Source organism: Netta rufina (genome assembly GCF_964035555.1).
Source record: "Netta rufina genome assembly, chromosome: 4".
Taxonomy (NCBI): domain Eukaryota; kingdom Metazoa; phylum Chordata; class Aves; order Anseriformes; family Anatidae; genus Netta; species Netta rufina.
Window position 1 is genome coordinate 16,362,033 of NC_140127.1, and position 19,145 is coordinate 16,381,177.

A 19,145-nucleotide genomic window follows, 5' to 3' on the forward strand; every position below is an offset into this window, starting at 1 on the left:
GAGAAAAGAGCTGTTATTTTGGGGTGTGAACAATACCTTTTTCCAAAGTGGCTGTTCCATGATAGGAAGCACAGCACTCCATCCCTTCCTGGAATAGATTCCTTAGCACACGAGTTGCTTCAAGGTGTCTGCTCTTGGAGCTTCAGACCTTCTACAGCAATACAAAACCGCAAAGAGGGATGAACAGGAGGGCTCAGCCCAGTGATTCTCCCCTCTCATGTTCATGAGATGCCCGGGTTTGCGTGGTTATTGGGCCTTGCCTGTCCCTGGGAGACAGCTGTCCTCAGGCTGCGGCTCTGATGCTCTCCTCACCTGCTCGCAGGTTGCCACCCGTCCTGCCGCACCTGTCTGGGCCCAGCGCCCTCGCAGTGCCTGCGGTGCTGGGCACCAGAGGAGGTGCTGCAGCCTCAACAGCCCGCAGAAGGAGCCGTGCACGGACTTTGCCTCTTTCGCTGCCAAGCCCGGTTCTACCTGGATGTCACAGGAGTCTGCAAACGTGAGTAGAGAAGGGGAGCAGTTGTTTGAGGTACAGGGCTGCGCTGGATTTGATGTGTTCGTACTGACTTTGTACTGTGTTTGCTTGTAACGTGCTTTGAGCTCCTCTGTAATGCTTCTGGAGGAAAATATGCTCTATATACAATTTGTAAGTAAAGGATTTAGTTACTTCTTTTTTTTTTTAAGTGACTGGGTTCAAGTCTGGCCATCTTAGCTTAGCTTTCTGTTCATTGAAGTTGAGCATACAGTTTTTAGCACTGACTTATTTTGAAGCAGGATCAATCCTTAAATCCTTTTCAGAAAAGACTGAGCTTTTTCTTTATTTAGCCCCTGGAGCAGGTCAAGACATCCCACAGCAGGCTTTTCTTTTGAGGAAGCTCTTCTGATACATGCCCTGCAGCCCGAGTGCGATCACTGCTCCTGAAATACCAAGCAGGAAGCATTCCCAAAAAGGTTTGGAAGAGAGACTTAGATAGTGTACCTGGGGGATTTATATGGTTTCCCACTGCTCTGAGACAAAGCTGCTGTGGACTTCAGCTAAGAATGTCTTCTGGGCGGATCAGCAGGTCAGTCAGTTGGGTTGTACAGCGCTTGTGGCAGCCAGTCTGGATGTCCGTGTAACAAACAGCCTGCAGTGTCTTGAAAACAATGCATGGAGATACAGGCTGAAGGATTTGGAAGGTCTCGTGGCAGCACAGCCCACGCTAATCCTAAGGAGCAATACTTTCATAGAGGGAAATGTTTTCCCTATGTGGAAAGAGCAGTCACGGAGACAGTGCCTCTACAGCACTCAAGTAATGTAATAGTAATAAAACCAGCAGCAGCAGCAGTGCTCGTGATGGCTGTTTCTTCCTGGTCAAAATATTTGCTGGAGGTGGACATAATTTAAAATAAATTTATATTGCTTGTGCCTCTTCATGGCAACTTGACAGGAGACCGTGGGCTCATTTTTTGCCTTAGGGGCTCTTTAAAAAGGAAGAAATCTTTTTTTTTACAGAATGGTTCTGTCTTTAGCAGTGACATATACAGGCTGTAAAGGGCCTGGTGCTTTGGGCTGGCTCCTGAAGGCATTAGTGCAGAGCCTCCAATCCAAGCAGGGTCCATCTCTTGGCAGGGAATGGCTTGTCTTGGCTGAGTCCAGGTTATGGAATCAAAGCGAAATGAAGAAATCCCTATACTCCTGCCTGAAGTGGGTGAGCAGACCTGCACAAACAGGCCTGAGCAGAGTTTGGTGACAGTGCTGAGTTATGTCACTGGGCAAGAATGCCGGCACGGCCCCGCTTTATTAACGCTGCCGTATTAGTGGTGGCATTAGAACAGTCCTCTGATTTATTGCAGGAGGCTGTGAATGTTCACAATCTGAGATTTTGAGCTACCCGTCTAAAATATTGATGTAAAATTTATAGAGGCACCTTTTTGAGAATGTAAGCCCTCAATAGATATAGAGTATGTCTGCGTTGTCTGTGCAGAAAAAAAAACATGTTCATATGTAGGTTAAAATGCTGATTTTGAAAGTTTTACCTCTGTAGTTGCAAATTTCTCATCAATGCACAGAAATATTCCTTTTCCCCAGACTTTGAATACTTTGAGATTTCCCTGATGAAACTGTACGGGATTTCTCTCTGATGTGATTTGAGTCAGTTGAGCCGGAGATAGTCCTGGAGACATTACATCTGTGATGAGGATCCCTGATTTCTCTCTCTGGCTCTCTGACAGTCAGGCAGCTAAGCGTACTTGCATAAATCTTTGTATTTCATTTCTTCTCTCCAGCCCTGCGTCTGTTTTGTCTCCCCAGAGGGCAGGAAGTCTCTCTTTGTATCTTAACAGGGGCTAACACAGTGGAACCCGTGGCCTCAAGTCCCTGTTCTTATAAAGACTAGAGGTGGTGGTTTTTAAAATATTACTTTGATCAGATTATTTAGTTTAAGCTGCTTGTTTAGGATCAGTACCACTAAAGGCCAAGGTGAAGAAGCCTGACATTTTAACTGCACTCTCTTTATTCTTGCTGGATTGTCCTTTTAATGAGCGTGCACTTCACTAGCTTGGAAAGTCCGGTGGCCAGCCCAGCTCTGTCCACGTGCTCTCACTGCTCCAGAATGGCTGATGAAAACCGTGCACTGGTGTTGGATAGAAAATCCTTCCTAGGATAACTGTGGGGTGATAGCAGAGGATGATTTCAGACTCTGTAAGTCTGCAAGACTCGGGGCTCTTACAGAGGAGAAGGGTATTACACGCCGTCGTGCATCTTGGCTTGCAATTTCAGAAATGAATTGGGTGGGTGCAATGACATTCAATATGCAGCTATCTGTGGTTGCCCCTTATCTTCAAGAAGTGTGCTGTGCAGCCTTTTTGCACTCCTGCCCTTTCTACCTTTCACGAGCAAACAAATCTGTAAAGGAAATGCCTTCCTGTTGTCTTGGGGGACAAAGCAATCTAGCTGTGCTCTAGGACAGTAACAACACAGATAAGCTCGAAACCAATTTCCTTCTCTCTATCTTCTTGTTTTTCCCTTCCCTGCAGAGTGCCACTCCTCCTGTGCAGGCTGCATGGGGAACACTTCCCGGGACTGTACGTCGTGCCTGTCTTCCCAAGTCCTGCTGGAAGGCAGCTGCCTCTCCGAGTGCCCAGAGGGGCTGTTCAGCCACGAAGATCGCTGCTCCCGTGAGTGCACAGTGCGGGCACCTGCAGCTTATGCTGTTTGAATTTCATTGCATGCACGTTTTCTAAAGCATTTCTCAATGTAATTAGAGATGCTGTCAGATTTATATGAGGCTATTTAAGTATTTTCAGGGGAGAATAGTATAGTCCAATTTCAGAAAATGGAATCTCCTCCTAATGGGAGAGAGGCACACACACTGAATCATAAATTATAATCAGTTTTGCTTCCCTGGACAGCTTCCCTGAAAATATTTTGCTTTTCATTTCACTAGGCTTGGATGATGTTCTTAGCCAGTGCACTGTGGCAAAAGAGGTCTTATTGGACAGCACTGAAACATGGTCTGCTTTTATTAGACTAGATAAGCATATTGAATTTGCTTCAGCTTTATTTTTAATCCACTGCTGGCTATAGGGCTGGGCTTAGAAAGAAGGAATTCTGCAGATACAGGAGAAAAGCCATTACCTCTACAGATATGCCTCACTGGTGGAGGGGACAGCATTGTTTGTGTCTCAGCTTTGCCCACTGGTCAGCAAGTGGCTTTCGTGGTCACGTTGTTTGATCCCATCTAAGCAGATGACTGTGACTACTGACCTCCCAAGTGACTGTATCAATTAACTCCTGTATGCCACTCGCAGAAAATTCCAGCCTTTGGGGTGTGTCTTTCATTATTAATGGCTGAGTACAATGGGTGAGGAAATACTGGCGTTTGAAAGCTGGTTAGTCCCTTCAAGGTCATCTGAAAGGTGTCTGGTGGTTTATAATAGATTCATTGGGACAGGCGTCCCTGCATCTGTTCTGGCAGCAGGATAAATTTGCTGAAGTTGTATTAGTCACTTCCCTGCGAGGGCTCAGGTTTAGAGAGAGGAACCCCTTCCCCAGTCTGTCACTCTGCTTATGCAATGTATTCGTCCAAGGAACAACTCTATAAATACTTTTAGTTGGCAGGCTATTGTAAAGATTCATCAATTCTGAGGTTGTGCTCTGCCACCTTCGAGCCGAGGTAACTGCTGAATGCTGCATTACGCAGTTCCATACCCCAGCCTTATGTAAATGTCTTAAAAAACAAAATTTCAGTGTCAGGGAAGTGGCATCTTTCTGTATGCTGCCAGCTTAGATCTCCTGCAGTTTTTGAACGGCGAGGCTCAGTTAATATAGGTGCATCTAGAAAATTGATTTTTCCTTTTGAACACTGATTTCACGGGCGTGATTTCTGAGAAGCTGGGAAGGAAGCGGGACTCGACGCATTGGATCTTAAACACTGGAGCCTTATGCTGTGGCAGCTGTGAAAAGCCCAGCTTCCACGTGGGGAGCGAGCAATTGTATGTTGCCTGGGGGAGTCCTGAGGTGGGAGACTTTGAAGTTGTGTGCTTTTATTCATGGAAGAGTTTTTAAAGTAGTTTTTAAGAGGTTTTTACAGATCATTAGCTGTAGTATTTCTGTCTCCCTCAGTTCTAGCCTGGAACTCATGGAAATATGGCATCTGGCTGTAAAGGTAGAAGGAAACAAAAGCAGCCTGAGTGAAATTGTTTTGAGCAATCTTAATCGCTTCTTCTGCAATCCTTTTGTTGAGCTTTTGGGAGACAGAATAGCTAATGCGCTGGCACAGCACTCAGGTTTTATTCGTTTCAGTTTAGAAGGTGTTTGTGCAGAAATAATTTCCTTGATTCCTCACTCATGAATATCAAGCTCATGCCACTGTGGTTTTATACAATCCCCCTCTCTTCTTATATGCACCCGCATGTGCTGGAGGGAAGAATAAAAGGTTCAATCTGTTTATATTTTGTGTAGATCTCTACCTTGATGAATGCAGAGAACAAATGCAACTGCTTTAATCTTCAACTCTTTTTTTCATCTTGTTTATTCAAAGTGAGGATGGAAGAGCCTTCCAAACCACAGCTCACCAGCCGCTGGTGCTATTAGCATCAATTTATGTCCACGTTTTGTAGGAGTAAATGATGATGATAGGGGCTGTTTTTCAGGGGAGGGAGGGGTGTAAGCTGGACTGCAATGAGAGCATAACGAGTGTTGATTTTCTTACCCAGCCTGTCACCCATCATGCAAGACGTGCCACGGCCCTTCTGAGTCGGAGTGCTTGACCTGCCATCCCCACGCAGCCCTGGCTGGGGGAAGGTGCAGGACTAGCTGCAAGGAAGAGCAGTATCTCAACATGGTGGGATATTGTGTGGGTAAGTAAGAGGCAATGGCAGAAGGGGGTCATACAGAGCTTCCACAGAGCTGCCTGAAGTGAATTGCAAATTGTGTAAGGTTGGTAGAAGGGAGGGGGAGATAAGGCACACTTCGGCCAGGCTTGTTGCTGCTTAGTTTGGTGCCGAGACTTGAGATCACTTGAGATCAGCCAGGAAAGCTGCTCGGGTCCTGCAAAGAGCTTCAGCAAAGTGAGATAAGGAAACATTTGTCATTCAGAGAAGCAATTTGTGGGGCCCTAAATTAAAATTGGCACAGCTCGGATTGCTGTGTGCATTTCTGAGAGATATTAGGATTTATACACAGGGGTTATACTTGGGTGCTCAAGTGCCTGCACTTAAGCCTATCATCAGAAGCCACTGATTGCATTTACCTGTTTAAAAAGAAAAATCATTTTTAATCCATCATGCAGACATGTATAAACATATCCTGGGAAGAGCTCCAACAATTTCTAAACTTTATCAAGTCTTTTTTTTTTGTTATCAAAAAATGGTACAGTGTGTGGGGCTTAAGCTAGGTTGAACAGTTCCATATGATATAAAGAATCCTAAGAAAAGAGAAAAATGCAATAAATGTAATAAATACATCCACTGAGAGGCTATCATTCTCAATTTAATCTAGATGGCTCCCTTTCCCAGGGACTTCTTTTTGCTTACGATATATGTGTTTGTTTTTTGTTTTGCTTTTAATGGCAGGCTTGTTTCTTTCCTCTCAGCAGATTACTTTTATAAACTGTTTCTTCACCTGCCTTGTAAACAACAGTTACTGTTTAGTCTGCACGGGGGAACAGGGAGGGGGGAACAAAATATCTGAGGATTAGGAAAAGATCCCAAAAGCTTCTAGGTATATCGGAAGTTAGGTTGGGGAGTCACGGTGTTTCAGACAGTCGAGTAGTTACAGTATTGAAATAATTTAGCATTTCAGTGTAAAAAGCTGTTTCTGCCCTGTAAAATTTCAGGCCCTGCAACAATACTCATTAACGTCATGTAACATTATAGTTGTGTGCACCTTGCATATTCCACCTTATTTTCCCATTAATTTGCATTATGCTTCCTGTGGAAAAAGCCACTGGAAATGTAGTCTTCCAGATGTCAGTTTTATTTGCAAAATAGTGCCATTTATCATACACCAGGATTCTTTCTGAGGAGGGTTTCTGCTGCTTGATGCATGCTGTGTGCTTTAATTATCCCTTTTAGACTACTGCTTCCTGAAAGTTTGGTGTCATGGAGCAATAAGCATGCTCCCAGACGATTAGGTAGACATCACGGTGCCTGGCAACAATGAGGAGAAGAAATTGGAAACAGTGGGGTCGCTCAGGCAATGTGCAGGGCATCGTTTGACCTCCAGCCTCATTACACTGACAGTGATGAATCATCTGCAGAGAACCTCGCTTGGCTTCCTGGGCTCCAGAGCAATTGCAGTCGGTGATGTGTTTGTTCCCTACAAACTAGCAAGCTTTGCTTTGGAGCTCTGTAGGCCCTCAAAGTGGTCCCCTGCTTGGAGAGCTGTCTTCTCAAAGGAGAAAGGTGTTTTCAAGACTTGGTTCGTAGTGCCTGGCATCATGGAGTGTCAGCAGTGGTTGGGTCTGTGCCCCCAAAACAGGATTGAAGGCTTTGCAGGTACAACATAGTAAGAGTGTAAGGAGATACCGTTCTCCCTCCTAGCTCTGATTTGAGTCTTGCTCTGTGACTCCCCAATGTCACTCCTGCCTTGACGAGGCCACTGCATGTTCTCATTGGTCTTTGCAACACGTGGACCCTTAATGTCCATGCGGTCTTGCAGGTAGATGCAGTGGTGCTTCTTTAGCTAACTGAAGTTTTAAAAATGCTTGTAGAGGAGCACAGTTATTTGTTGTCTTAAAAAAAAAACAACCAAGCTGTGCTTTGGTCTTGGATCTGCAGTCCTAGGTGTGTTGCTCTTTGTGCCAAATTTGTGTCTGATGTTTAAGCAAAAGATATACGTTGCCAGTTCTGCTACAAATAAAGAGCTGCACATCCAGGTTGTTAAATTTCACTTGTTCTCCTCATTCAGCACTGATTGAAATGCTAAATTTGCCCTTGCAAGTTATTAATTACCAGCTAAAGAGCAGCTGTCCCATAAAAGAAAACATTAAAACCCATGACACTTGCATAATATATAATTTGCATCAGACTCTAACAAAGCTGTTCTCTTTGCTTCCCAAAGCAGTATTTTTTTTTACTATTATCTTCCCATTTCTGTCTAATTCCTGACCCTCCAGGCAGAACTGTGGCACGATGTACAGGGACTGCTGTGCATTACAGCCACTTGTCATACTTTATGGACGTGCAGGGGAAAATCTTTCATAGAGGACGAAGAAAACTAACTGTCACTTGAAACCATTGCCTGTGAATTACTGTCATTATTGTACGTGTTACCTAAGCGAGGACTGGAATATTTGCCTCGTTAATAGGAGCAGAACCTTGTTTTCAGCAGTTTACCAAATAAACATTACAAATGTAAGCAGAGGAAAGACAAAATGGCCTCAAGTTTCAAAGGATCAGTGAGTTTCCAAGCTCTGCTTGGAGCACACTGAATTTGTGTTAATTTTCTTTAAGAATGCTCAATTCATAAATTTTATTTCATAGCTGAAGTGGTTGTATAGAAACATGTTTGTGTCTTTTGCGGTCCCCTACTGAGTCTCAGGGCTTTTGTGTTTTGTGTTTTCCTGCTTTGAACATGCTCTTTGATTTCTCTCCCTCTCTCAGCTGCTTATCCAAGACAGATTGAGCTTCTGGGAATGTTGCAGTCACCAATCTAAAAAATAACACCATTGCTAAAGCTGTTGGCCCGCTCATAAAACCCCGCAGTTACTTTTCCGATTTGAATAAGTTACGTGCCTGTCTTGGGGCTTCCTCATCACTCTTCAGGCTTCCTCATCGATCTTTTCCTGACTCGGTGCGAGGGCAGTTAGAAGGCAGCGGGACCGTGCCGAGGCCAAAGCGAGGAGCTCACAGCCAGGGCTGCGAGCTGTCAGACTCCTGCGCAGCTCACATGGAACCAGATGAAAGGGCTCCCTGCAAGAATTAGCGCAGAGGGCAGCTGGTGTGAAATGCAAGTCAAAACACCCACTGATACAGCATCCTCCGAGCTCCTAGCTTAACTTCTGAATGCACCTTCCTTGCCATGCAGCTCCCAATTCCTTTGCTCAGCTCCTCAGGCCCTTATTGCTTAGGTTGGGCACAGTTGTGAAAATGTACAAGAATCAGCCAAAGAGCTTGCTCAGGGGGGGTGCCTATAACAAGCCTTCCTGCCTTGCTCTTAAAATTCCAGAAAGGACACACTGACAACAAGAAATACTCTCAGCTACTTGTAAAATTAATGAGCTGTACGCTGAGAGAGGCATTGATGTCATCACAAAGAGCTGCAGGTTCTCTGAGCAAAGCAAGAGGGAAATGAGGAGCTTAGCTCCATTTAGTCGCTGGCATGCAACCTCCCATAGAAATTTGCAGCTGAGCTGGCAGTCGAGGGAAATGGAAGATCGTTTCCCTGCTCGGGTCTGGGTCTGTTTGTGCCAGGCACCTTTCAGCTGGATTTCCCCACGTGATGCTGCCTAAAGCAGCTCCCACCCCTCTCAGAAGATGCAGGCTGCTCCCTGCAGACCTGGTGGCACTTCAGGAGTTCCCACCACCCAGTGACAAAGCCCTCTTCAGGTCTTCGATGGGAGAGGCAAACCCTTCCACAAACCAAGCCAACCCCCCTGGTCACTGCTGAGTGTCCTTCTGGACCAACCGTACCGATTGGCTTCCTGGCTTTACTCTGAGGTGCCAGAGAAGGTTTGCGTGCTGACCCTCCTGTAAGTGACCTGGTGTTTGAGGTGCTGATTTAAGGCAGTGCTCCGTTGTGAACCTCATGCCTTCCCTTCGAGTATAATACTAAACCTGCATCAGAGATTTTTTTTTTTTTTCTGAAGAGCCCTTAAGAGGGGAGGCATATTTAAACAATACAAGTGGTTGATTGCTTAGCAAATTAGGGAACTGAGAGGTAGAAATGTCTCTGCTTTCCTTTACGAGCCTTCAGAAACACTTCAGAGATCATTTTTTTCTCCTCAGATGCTTTGGCTGTGTGTTTACAGGCAAGGGAGCAGTACATAACAGACACTTTTCCATCTAGGAGGAGGACAGCGTTTAGTTTGTTTGGTTTGTTTGCATGCTGAGAGAAAGCTAAAGAGGATGTGGAAATAGAGCATCTCTGGAAATTGAAGCCTGTGTAAGTAACTGTGTTACACTTCACATTGAATGTTGCTCGATAAGAAGATCACTGATAGCTGAAGCCTCTGGGAGCCCAAAGCACTCGGACAACCTGCCTGTAACTGAGCGGGACTGAGGGTGAGCAAGGAGAAAGCAGAATCAGCAGAAACACATACAGTCTCATGCAAGGTGTTATTGAGAAGCATAAAGAAAACGCTCTGCTTCTTTTCATCTTCATTTCTAAGGGAGCCTGCTGTGAAAAATTTAAATAATCTTTTCCAAAGCCAAGGACTTCACTCCTTCCTTTACTCTGTCACTGGTTCTCCAGCGTCCCCCAATTCACCACGAGCGTCAGGGGTTTTTTTGTTGGCGGTGTTTTTTTCTTCGGTGTTTTGTGCTCTTTCATCTCCAGGCTTACAGAGGAACAGGAGAGTAATGAGGATGGTTTCTCATAAAACCGTAGCTGAGAAAAAGATCTCTTTCAACAGGCAGGAGCAAGCAGAGGCCATAAAGAGAAAACTGTGCTTCAGCAGCACCTAGTTTTGTAGACACACAGCTTTGTAAGCATAAGTTTGGGAGAGTCTGCCTATTTACAGTGGATGCGGGTTCTTTGGGCACCCTAAGATTTTCCTGTCTCATTTTTATTCCCTGTGTCTGGATCCTGTTTGACCGTGCACGGGTGTCTCTTGTTCTCTATCCCTGACAAACTGTTGCAGAGTTGAGGTACGTATCGCACCCAGCCAAAGCTCTCTAACAGAGAGCAGCGCTTCCAGCAAGAGATGAAGCTAGAGGGGTGCGATTCTTACCACTGCCCTGCCGGGGGTGGATTGAGAGTTTAAGGGTCACTGTCTTAAACATACTCTTTCTTCCCAGCCACCCTGACCTCCCCTCTGGCTCTCCCTTCCTATCTACAAATCGGGAGCGCGGGGCAGAGGACAGAGGGGCTGTACACCCTGTGCAAGGTCAGGAGGAAAGAGGCAGCTGCTTTAAGGGGCTTGAATCCTGCTTGCACGCAGGATTGTGTTCAATTCCGTGCTGCACCGCTGCTTTCCCACCAGTGCTTGGTGACAGTCATGTGTGTGCACAACGTATGGGAAGAAATTGGGCTAGGCTTAGCTTCCAGTTGCAATTAGACACTTGCAGGTATGCAGGCAGCAATCTCCAGGATTCCCATGTGAGCCTGTCTTCAGCTTGTAAAATTGGATTGCCCGACGATCTGTAGTGCTGCTGTCACGGGAGACAAAAGGCAGAAAGCTGAACCTGCAGCAGAAAGCTGACAGGAGGCCAGGTACTCGACTCAAGCCTCGTTATTACATTTCTTTCAAGACAATTGTCATTTCCTTTATAATTTTCTGAATTACCATGATGAGGATTAATTTGGCCTCCAGGTTACCTTACACTGCCCCATTGTGCGCACAGAAGGCCTCTTGTAAAACCTTTTGAAGCGCCCAAGTTCAGGCAGAGGTCAGGAGACACAGGTTTGTGTGCTGCTGAGGGAAAAAGAAGAAAAGGGAAAGGTTTTGAGGAGTTCTCATGCAAACTCTAAATGCTGCTCTTGGCTTGGCTTGGAGGCCTGTGGTGGCCTCCTCAGGGTGTGGGAGAAATACCTCGTTTGTGGGAGAAATGCCTCGTGTGTGTGGGAAAGGCTGAACGGGATGAACTGTGGGAGAAGGCCGTGCAGCTGTGCAGGTCGTGCTTTTCCTTCTTGGAGGGTGGGAGCAGGGGGAGTTGTTAAAGAAGAATCTGTCGATAGGAGCACCTAAAATCAAGAGAAAGGTTTGGGAGAAGCAAAGGGCTTTAATCTGGCTTTGTACAAAGCTTTCTTAAGCTCACCTAGTGGGATGGAGGGTACTCGGATGGGAGAGGAGAGATGCAGAGAATGTGTTTGCTGTGGGAAAATGGAAATGTTGTGGTGCTCGGGAAGAGCACAAGGTGGGGATGAGGGCAGGAGGAGCGGAGAGCTCCTTGAATATGCTAATTTCTGCTCACCTCTCTTGCAAACATCTGGGAGTGCAGCATTTAGCATCCGAGCCCTGCCTTTGTGCACCAGATAACAGTAAGAGGCTCTGAAAACGAAGGCCCCAATATCTTCCTTGAGTTCTCATTGATGTTTCCCCGTAGCAGCTCTGCTTTGTCCAGCTGTGCTGACGGTCTCCGTTATTCCCTACTTCCTTCAGACTGCCATCCTTTGTGCCGTCAGTGCGTGGCCAACCTGTGGGACACCGGCAGCATCTGTGTGAGGTGCCAGAACGCCCGGCACTTGCTCCTGAGGGATCACTGCCTTCCTGACTGCCCGGGGGGATACTACGCCGAGAGCGGTGCCTGCAAAAGTGAGTAGCCCCTCCAGACACCTCCAGCAGCAGCGAGGTGGCAGGGATCCTCGCGAGGTGTGCCATGAAATGCCGCCTCTGCACTAGGGGAGCTTGGTCCAGCCAGCAGGCAGGACACCACACGTGGAGCTGGGGGTTTCCTTCAAGTTTTCAGGGTGAGTTACGTGAGGCAGGCAGTGCCCTGCTGTCCTGAGCACATACTGAGGCTAGTGGGACCTAGCCCACTATTACACGGTTAGTAAGTGTAACGAGTACCAGGCAGCAGTATGTTTGTGAGGAGGAGGTGAAGGTGAGTTTTTCTCTCAGGGAAATTCCACCTCTCCAAGGCAGTGGCACAGAAACAGGGTGACAGGACACTAGGGCCTTCCTGAGATAGTAGAGGTAGCTGCCCTGAGGTAGCTGCTGTGAAAAGATGGGCTACTTGGCCATAATCAGGGGTAACTTCAGAGACCTTTCACGTGCCTGTCACCAAGTCTCCAATTTGTGTGGTAGCAGCATTGGTACGGGATACCGACACTTGAAAATACTTTGTGGATGTGTGCTGCAAAGGACCACGCAAATCTGCCAAAAAGAAAAAAAATGTAATGGTTGAAAGGTGAACATGCCTAGCAGCCTCTGACACAGAAAGCCAGTCTCGTTCAGCCTCCTAGCCTGGCATGGCAGATGAAACATCTCAGCTGTGTGGGTGAAGCTGCACTGATAGCACATTTTGTTCTCCAGCCTCCTGTGTCTTCACCTTATCCCTGCATCTCCTCCAGATTTTGTTGTTTGTGCTCTCATGTTCCAGGCTTTGAGCTGCTTTACATTTCTTGGACTCTGAGAAGGAAGTAGGCTGCTTTTCTTGCTACGTGGCCAACAGAGACATGTTAAAGCGTCACACAATGAGCAAAGAGTATTGCAGTTTATTTTAAGAGAAAAAAAATCAAATAAGAAATTCTGCACATTAGAACTAAGATGTAGATGCCAAGCTTATTCCCTCTGCAGGAAGTGGCATTTCCTAATCCAGTCTAACTATTCATGATTAATGTTTTGATGCTCCTGTCAAGCGCACTGGGAGCTGTGTGTTTATTTATTTGGTTTTTGACAAATGAAATTTCAGAGAGGTATGAAATATACTCGGTATCATTTAATGGGGAAAAACCCCTGAGAGACATATTTTGCCTTCCTGGAAATTTACGTCCAGGGATAGTATTTCTTCCCTTTGGTAGAAAGGTTTTATTTAAAAGAAGTTTTGCATTATTCCAACTGTGTCGAAGCTCATATTGCAGGTTGTGCTAGCATTTAAGATCTCCATCATGGTGTGAATCTGATTTTTTTGCCAGCTCTCACTCGTGATTAATTTTTCCTGATAGCTCTAATGGTGGCATCGATCTTTAGGTAAAGGTCTATGAAGAAATGAAACAGACTAATACATGTAATTTTGTGCATGTGTAACCCTTCTGAGAAATTGGTGGGATTTGTTGGCCTCCTCCACTATGGTATTTTAAATCTCTTCAGTCAGACTGTGAGAAGCAGAAGTGGGACAAGAAGGGAAGAGAAGGAAACAAGAAAACAAATGTGACATAAAATCTCTTTGAAAATGCAGGGAAGGAGAAAAGTAGTAATGTACTTCCATACCCGAGACAGTCAGTGGATTTGCTGGCTGTGGAGCAGAAGGATCATGTAAGGCTGAGTGTCTGGGCAGTAAAGCAAGAGGTGGAAGCTTGGTGGGTTGTAATGATGCACAGAGGGATGGCTGGTTCTAGCCTCACATACAAAATGATGGCATCCTTGCTGTGACCTTGAAGCGATGATCAATAAGTCTGTGCAAATGCCCTCTCAATGTTCAGCAATATTGAAAAAGTAAATCAAATGATAGGAGCTAGCATGAAGGGAAGGAAGAGCTAGAATTCATTCTGCTGCTGTCTGTAGCTGCTGCGTGCTGCGAGCAGTTCTGCCCATCCCAAAATAGAAGGGCAGGAAGGCTGAGTGCGGGGATTGGATGACTTCGGTGCCGTGAACAACCATGTAGACCACAGCACTTCAACTGGGGAAACTGGAGACCTTAGGAGGAGAGAATATGATAGAGGCCTACAAAGTTGTTAGTGAAACGGAGGAGGATTGCATGGAAATGAACTGTTCTTGCTCTGTCGGTGTCGCTGCTTGGAATTGGCAGTGGCTGTGCAACTCCTGCTGAAGGATGGATATAAATCCTCAGGGAGCTGGCGGAAAAGTACTTTTGGTTTCTGGGGGAGGATTCTAAACAGACAAAATACATCAGGCTCAGGAGGATCTGACCTGAAAGTAGTTGAGAAAAAGCATGAGCAGGGTGTACTGACACGTGCTTGCCCTGTTCCTGCTGTTCTCTGATAGGCAAGACTTAGCCAGATATGATAGGGTTGTTCTGAAAGGGAAGGGAAGACTGAAAAAAAGAGGAATGGGTAAAACGAGAAAGAACTGAGAGGAGAGGAGAAAGCTAGTGTATATGGCTAAGAACGAAAATAAAACCATTTAAGCCAACTTTCACAAGCTAGTTGTGATGTTTATGGTTCTGCTCCTGAGCACTGAGCACCAGCAGGGGCTTAGGCCTCAGAAGGGGCGTTTGGCCCTCAGTGTTTTGAAACTTGCTCAGAGATCTGCCTTTCACTGAACAGAAACGTTTGCTCTTGCTGTCCCTGCAGGGTGTCACCCCTCGTGTAAAACCTGCAGAGGTGGGGGCCCTTTTTCCTGCTCTTCCTGCAACGCCAGCCTGGTTCTGTCCCACACCAACATGTGTGTTCCTGCCTGTTCCCCAGGATACTACAGGGATGAGAGCCACACCTGCAAACGTGAGTGCCTCTCTTCAACTCCTTTCCACAGTGTGTTCACTGACATGTCTTTTCTTGCTCCTTTGGTTACTGTTCCTATTGCCAGGAAAAGATTGCAAGTGCCTAAAAATGAGATGTGAGTTGACAAAAGTGATTCGCTGCCTTAGAAACAGAGCCTACAGCATGGTTTAAATTTGAACATCAGTCGCAGTTTTGTTACTGACTTCAAGGACAGGAGGCTCTTGGGTCCCACGGTAAAAAGCTCCAGCAGAGCTCATGTAGGCTTCCTTGGTAAGCTTTCTAGGTGGTACACAGAGAAGTGGCCAGGCATGCTGGTGGATTATGGGCATTGTGAAAACTTGGCAAGGTTAGACCACTTCTAATCAGTTCTTACTAAGGCAACCCCCTCCTCAATGCCCTATCTGCCAATACCTGCCTTGGGATCTGTGTTACAGCCTTAGCATTTACGCCCCATTTCCCCACATGTGAAGCCTTAGCAGAAACAAGGTACAGCTTTGTAGGCAATCCCCAGCTGACTTAGTTGAGCCGTGACGTTTGTACCTCCTGATGATCTGATGCAACTGATCTGATGTTAAGTCCAGTAATATTCTATTCTACTCATGCTGTCCCTCGTGAATCTCTCAGGGCCCCTCTCTCTTTTTATTATTCTGTGCTTACTCTGGCCTTGACGTCAGTTGAGTTATTCCTCACATAACTATTGGCTTGATGTTCCAAAATGCCAGATTACATGGCCCACAGACATAAAAAAAAAAAATAGTTTAAAACCCCCACCTGAATTGACCCCCTATATACACAAACCAAAATGAGTGAGTGCTTAAGTGTTTTGTTTGCTCTGAACCCGAACACTCAGATCTGTTAAGTCCTCTATCACCTTGATTTAAATTATCCTGATTTGTGATAGAATAACTCTGTTTGCACTGCAATGAGCGTAGGTATCAGTGTCATCCTATCTAGACCCAATTTCTTTACTGATGAGGCCATGTAGCAGGAAGCTGATAAGGTTGTCAGTTTTACCTGCCTTTTGTTGAAATATCTGCTCCTCCTGAATCTATGATTTCCATCTTACCAGCAGGAATGGAGATGCCTTACATAAGTTCAAAGAAATAGCTGGAAGAGTTTGTACCATTCTTCAGTTGACAGAAAAAAAGGCTATTCAGTAATCATAATAATTCTTTTAAAAAGGAAAGGAATAAAAAAGAGGAATAAAAAAGGAATGATGGGATTCTCACGGTCTGTCCTTTCCTAATGAAAACTTACCTACTGCTGGCGGCCCCTCACTTTGGACACCTTGGTAGAAGTGGAAAGTTCCTGAGGCCTGAGCCTTTCCTCAATTTGGTTCAGTTGCTCAAATGCAAATAGATTTTTGCAAGGAAAGTCAGCTACAATGAGACATTTCTAATCTCTTCACTTACAAAGGGCTTTTTAAGAAGTGTAAGTAATCCCTGTGGCGGGAAACTCAAGGCACAGTGTGTTGGTGCACTGGATTTTTTTCATTCCAAGTGTCACTTGTGCCTTTTCAAGTGCAGTGCTGCTGATAAGCCGTGTAGATACCAACTATCCCAGGCTGCTGCAAAACTAACACTTAGAGGTGAAGAAAACTGTTTAATCAGAGGTTGGCAGTTAGGCAGGGAAAAATTGGTCTCTCTTCAAAGTTTATTTTAGTCGCATTGCACTTTTGAGGAACTCAGGTTTGGAATGAAGTTGAGAGAAATGCTGAATGCATGCATGTGCTCTCTGACATGCTCTTAAGCCCGGTGACATACTGCCCAAAGAACAGTGCAAAGCTTAGCAAGTTCTTCATGGCTTTAGAAATGCAGATGCAAAATAATTCTGATACAACCAACAGGCAGAATTGCATTCTAATGTACTTTTGCTTACTTGGAAAGTCTGATTTTTAATAGATTTTGACCTCGTGTGGAATGTTTTGCTGTACTTTTAATAGTTGGCTTTTCATAGCACTTCACAAATAATTATTATTCCATGTATTGTTCGTAAATTAAGTGAAATGGCACTGGCACCAGAGCACCTGAAAATAGCTGCTGGATTCTTTAGATAAACATTTTGTTGGAAATTCATTTGCACCTTGACAAAATAGAGACCTTTTGTGACATTTTTGAGATGAGATGGAACAAGCAATTATTTTGAAGGATGTTGGATCTCGTTTCGATGAGAGCAATGTGGATATTTTTACATATGCTTCTGTATCTTGAATTTTTGTGGCTGTAAAAATCCACCTTGATTGAAAAGCAAATGAAAATGGATTTTCACAAGTAGCAAGTTGGTATTTGACACCTGAACTGTAATTGCCCTAAATCCTATGAGAGGGTATTTTTCTTCTTGGCATTAAGACATGATCACCTAAGCTTTTTTCTTTAGTTCAAACAGTTGGGGCTGTGTTTTCAGAGCTTTTTTTGGATTTATCTTAAGTGCAGAACTGAGCTTTGGCAAAGATCCTGACTCCATATGTGTTTAGGGACACTCGTGGGTAGTTGGTTGGGAACCTAAGAGTGCCTTTTGCATAAGCTGTCATTGTACTTGCTAAGGGGGAGTTACGGTTCTTTGTATAAAGCAGGCACGTGAACCTCCATGAGTTTTCTGCATCTTATTTTTGCAAAGTTTGATCTTAACCAGAATCCAAGAAGGTTTTCTGTGTATAGGCCCAGGGGTAGGAAATATTTGTCGGTGTTCATGAGTCCATTGCTGTTAAACCTTCTGCTGTAAATTAGCTAGGAGCTGTGATATCAGCGTTGAGTGCACTTGGCTGTTAGTACAACCTCCTGAGAAGTTTAGACCCTGGACATCAAAGAGGTGAGCTAAAGTACTCTAAACCTCTGACCTTTGATCCTGGATTCAGTAAATCCCTGAATTATTTTTTCCTGTTGTCTTCATTTGCAACCTAGAGCTCCCAAATCTTAAACTGTTCAAATAAAAAGTAGGAAGCAATAAATGAAATTACAGAGGTTTTTGGTCCCACCCTGGTTTACTAACTAACTCTAGGAACCTATTATGGTCTCTAAATTTGTGCATTTATGAATTAAGTCTGGAATTATGTGAAACACAAGGTTACTGAAAGAGACTAAGTAAAACAGTGGCAGGGAAAGCTCTTATTTAGGGATTTGAATTCAAGGGCATTGTTTTACCCTGACCTTCCCAGAGGAGAGAACGAAACAGTGCGAAGTTCTGTGAGGGGACATACCAGTTTTTTTCAAATAGAAGGGGGCTTTTTGCATTGTGAAGGCTGTGGGCAAGAACATAAGAAAAAACTCCAGGTTTTTCGGTCTCCACAGGTGTCTCTCAAAGAGGACCTTGAGTAGAGAGGCTACAGGATAGTATCATTTTTACTTGCACAGTTGGCTGGTGCATCAGTAATTGCAGTTATTTTCTTTGCCTTTGTCTTTCCACAGCTTGCGATCGCCAGTGCCTGAACTGTGAGTCAGCTGCAGGCTGTACGTCTTGCCGGGATCCAGCTAAGGTCCTGTTATTTGGAGAATGCCAGTATGAGAGCTGTGCTCAGCAGTATTATCTGGATTTTTCCACCAAGACTTGCAGAGGTGAAAAACACATTGCTGGCTTAAAGAAAAAAAAATCGCAAGTAGCTTGACCAATAATCCGTTATATTGCAGCACCATCTGTACAGGTAGCCTGCTTTAAAACGTGTGTATGGGAGGGGAGATGCTCAGTGAGGTTTTTCCAGTTTTCCTCTTTTTCAGCAGTCATCTGTCACATACTTCAGCCTTTCAGTGAAAAACAAGATTATTGCAAATCCTTCTCTTGTAAACGATTTAGTAAGTGAGCCAGCAAACTTCTCAAAGGTCAGGTCCTGGAATTCATTTAGTCATGGGTCAGCTGAATAACGAGTGAGCTTGCTGCTCTAAATCTTTTTTAGAGTGCTTACAGGGCCTTGTGTGCTTACCTGCTTCTCTCTGTCTTATTAAATACTGCATCACTGGCTGACTGCAGAAACAAGACTTTGGAGTGATTTAAAAGACACATAGCATGACAGATCTCCAAAACTTCCAAGGAGAGTATTCCATAATGGGAATAAGTGAGGATAACGTGGCTTTATTGCGTGCCACCACCACCGCGTGAAGATATAACACAAACAGCAGCTCAGTGTCCATTTCTAACTGGCTCTGTCAACACCTGAATGTGCCCTAACTAAGTGGTGCCACTCCCTTTAGCACTGCAGTTCTTCAGAGGGGTGACATTGCCTAGTGTTGAGCGGGTTGGAGTGAGGCAGGAAGCTTGTGCTGGCTTTGCCTTGGGCATGCTGCATTGGCTCACCTCGGTGAGTCTTTGTTCATATCTGCTTCCTGTCTGTCTGTCTGTCTCATCAGCTGGGTTTGTCTGTCATTAATTACTGATACGAGCCCCCTGACTGCCACCAGGGTACAAACAGCAGTGCTGGCAGCCCGAGCAGTCCTTTAGCACAGCTGCACAG

At 45.1% G+C, this 19,145-nt stretch overlaps 1 protein-coding gene across 1 annotated transcript in view; it reads left to right on the forward strand.

Annotated features, from left to right (window-relative positions):
* The window catches only part of FRAS1 (Fraser extracellular matrix complex subunit 1), a gene marked incomplete at its 5' end in the record, with an annotated part of 146,622 nt that overhangs the window by 73,181 nt on the left and 54,296 nt on the right, over positions 1–19,145 (forward strand). The window contains 6 exons of the mRNA XM_084286307.1: positions 323–496; positions 3,016–3,156; positions 5,197–5,340; positions 11,745–11,897; positions 14,558–14,704; positions 18,109–18,255. Of these exons, the coding sequence (XP_084142433.1) occupies positions 323–496; positions 3,016–3,156; positions 5,197–5,340; positions 11,745–11,897; positions 14,558–14,704; positions 18,109–18,255 (906 nt within the window). The remainder of the gene's footprint in view (positions 1–322; positions 497–3,015; positions 3,157–5,196; positions 5,341–11,744; positions 11,898–14,557; positions 14,705–18,108; positions 18,256–19,145) is intronic.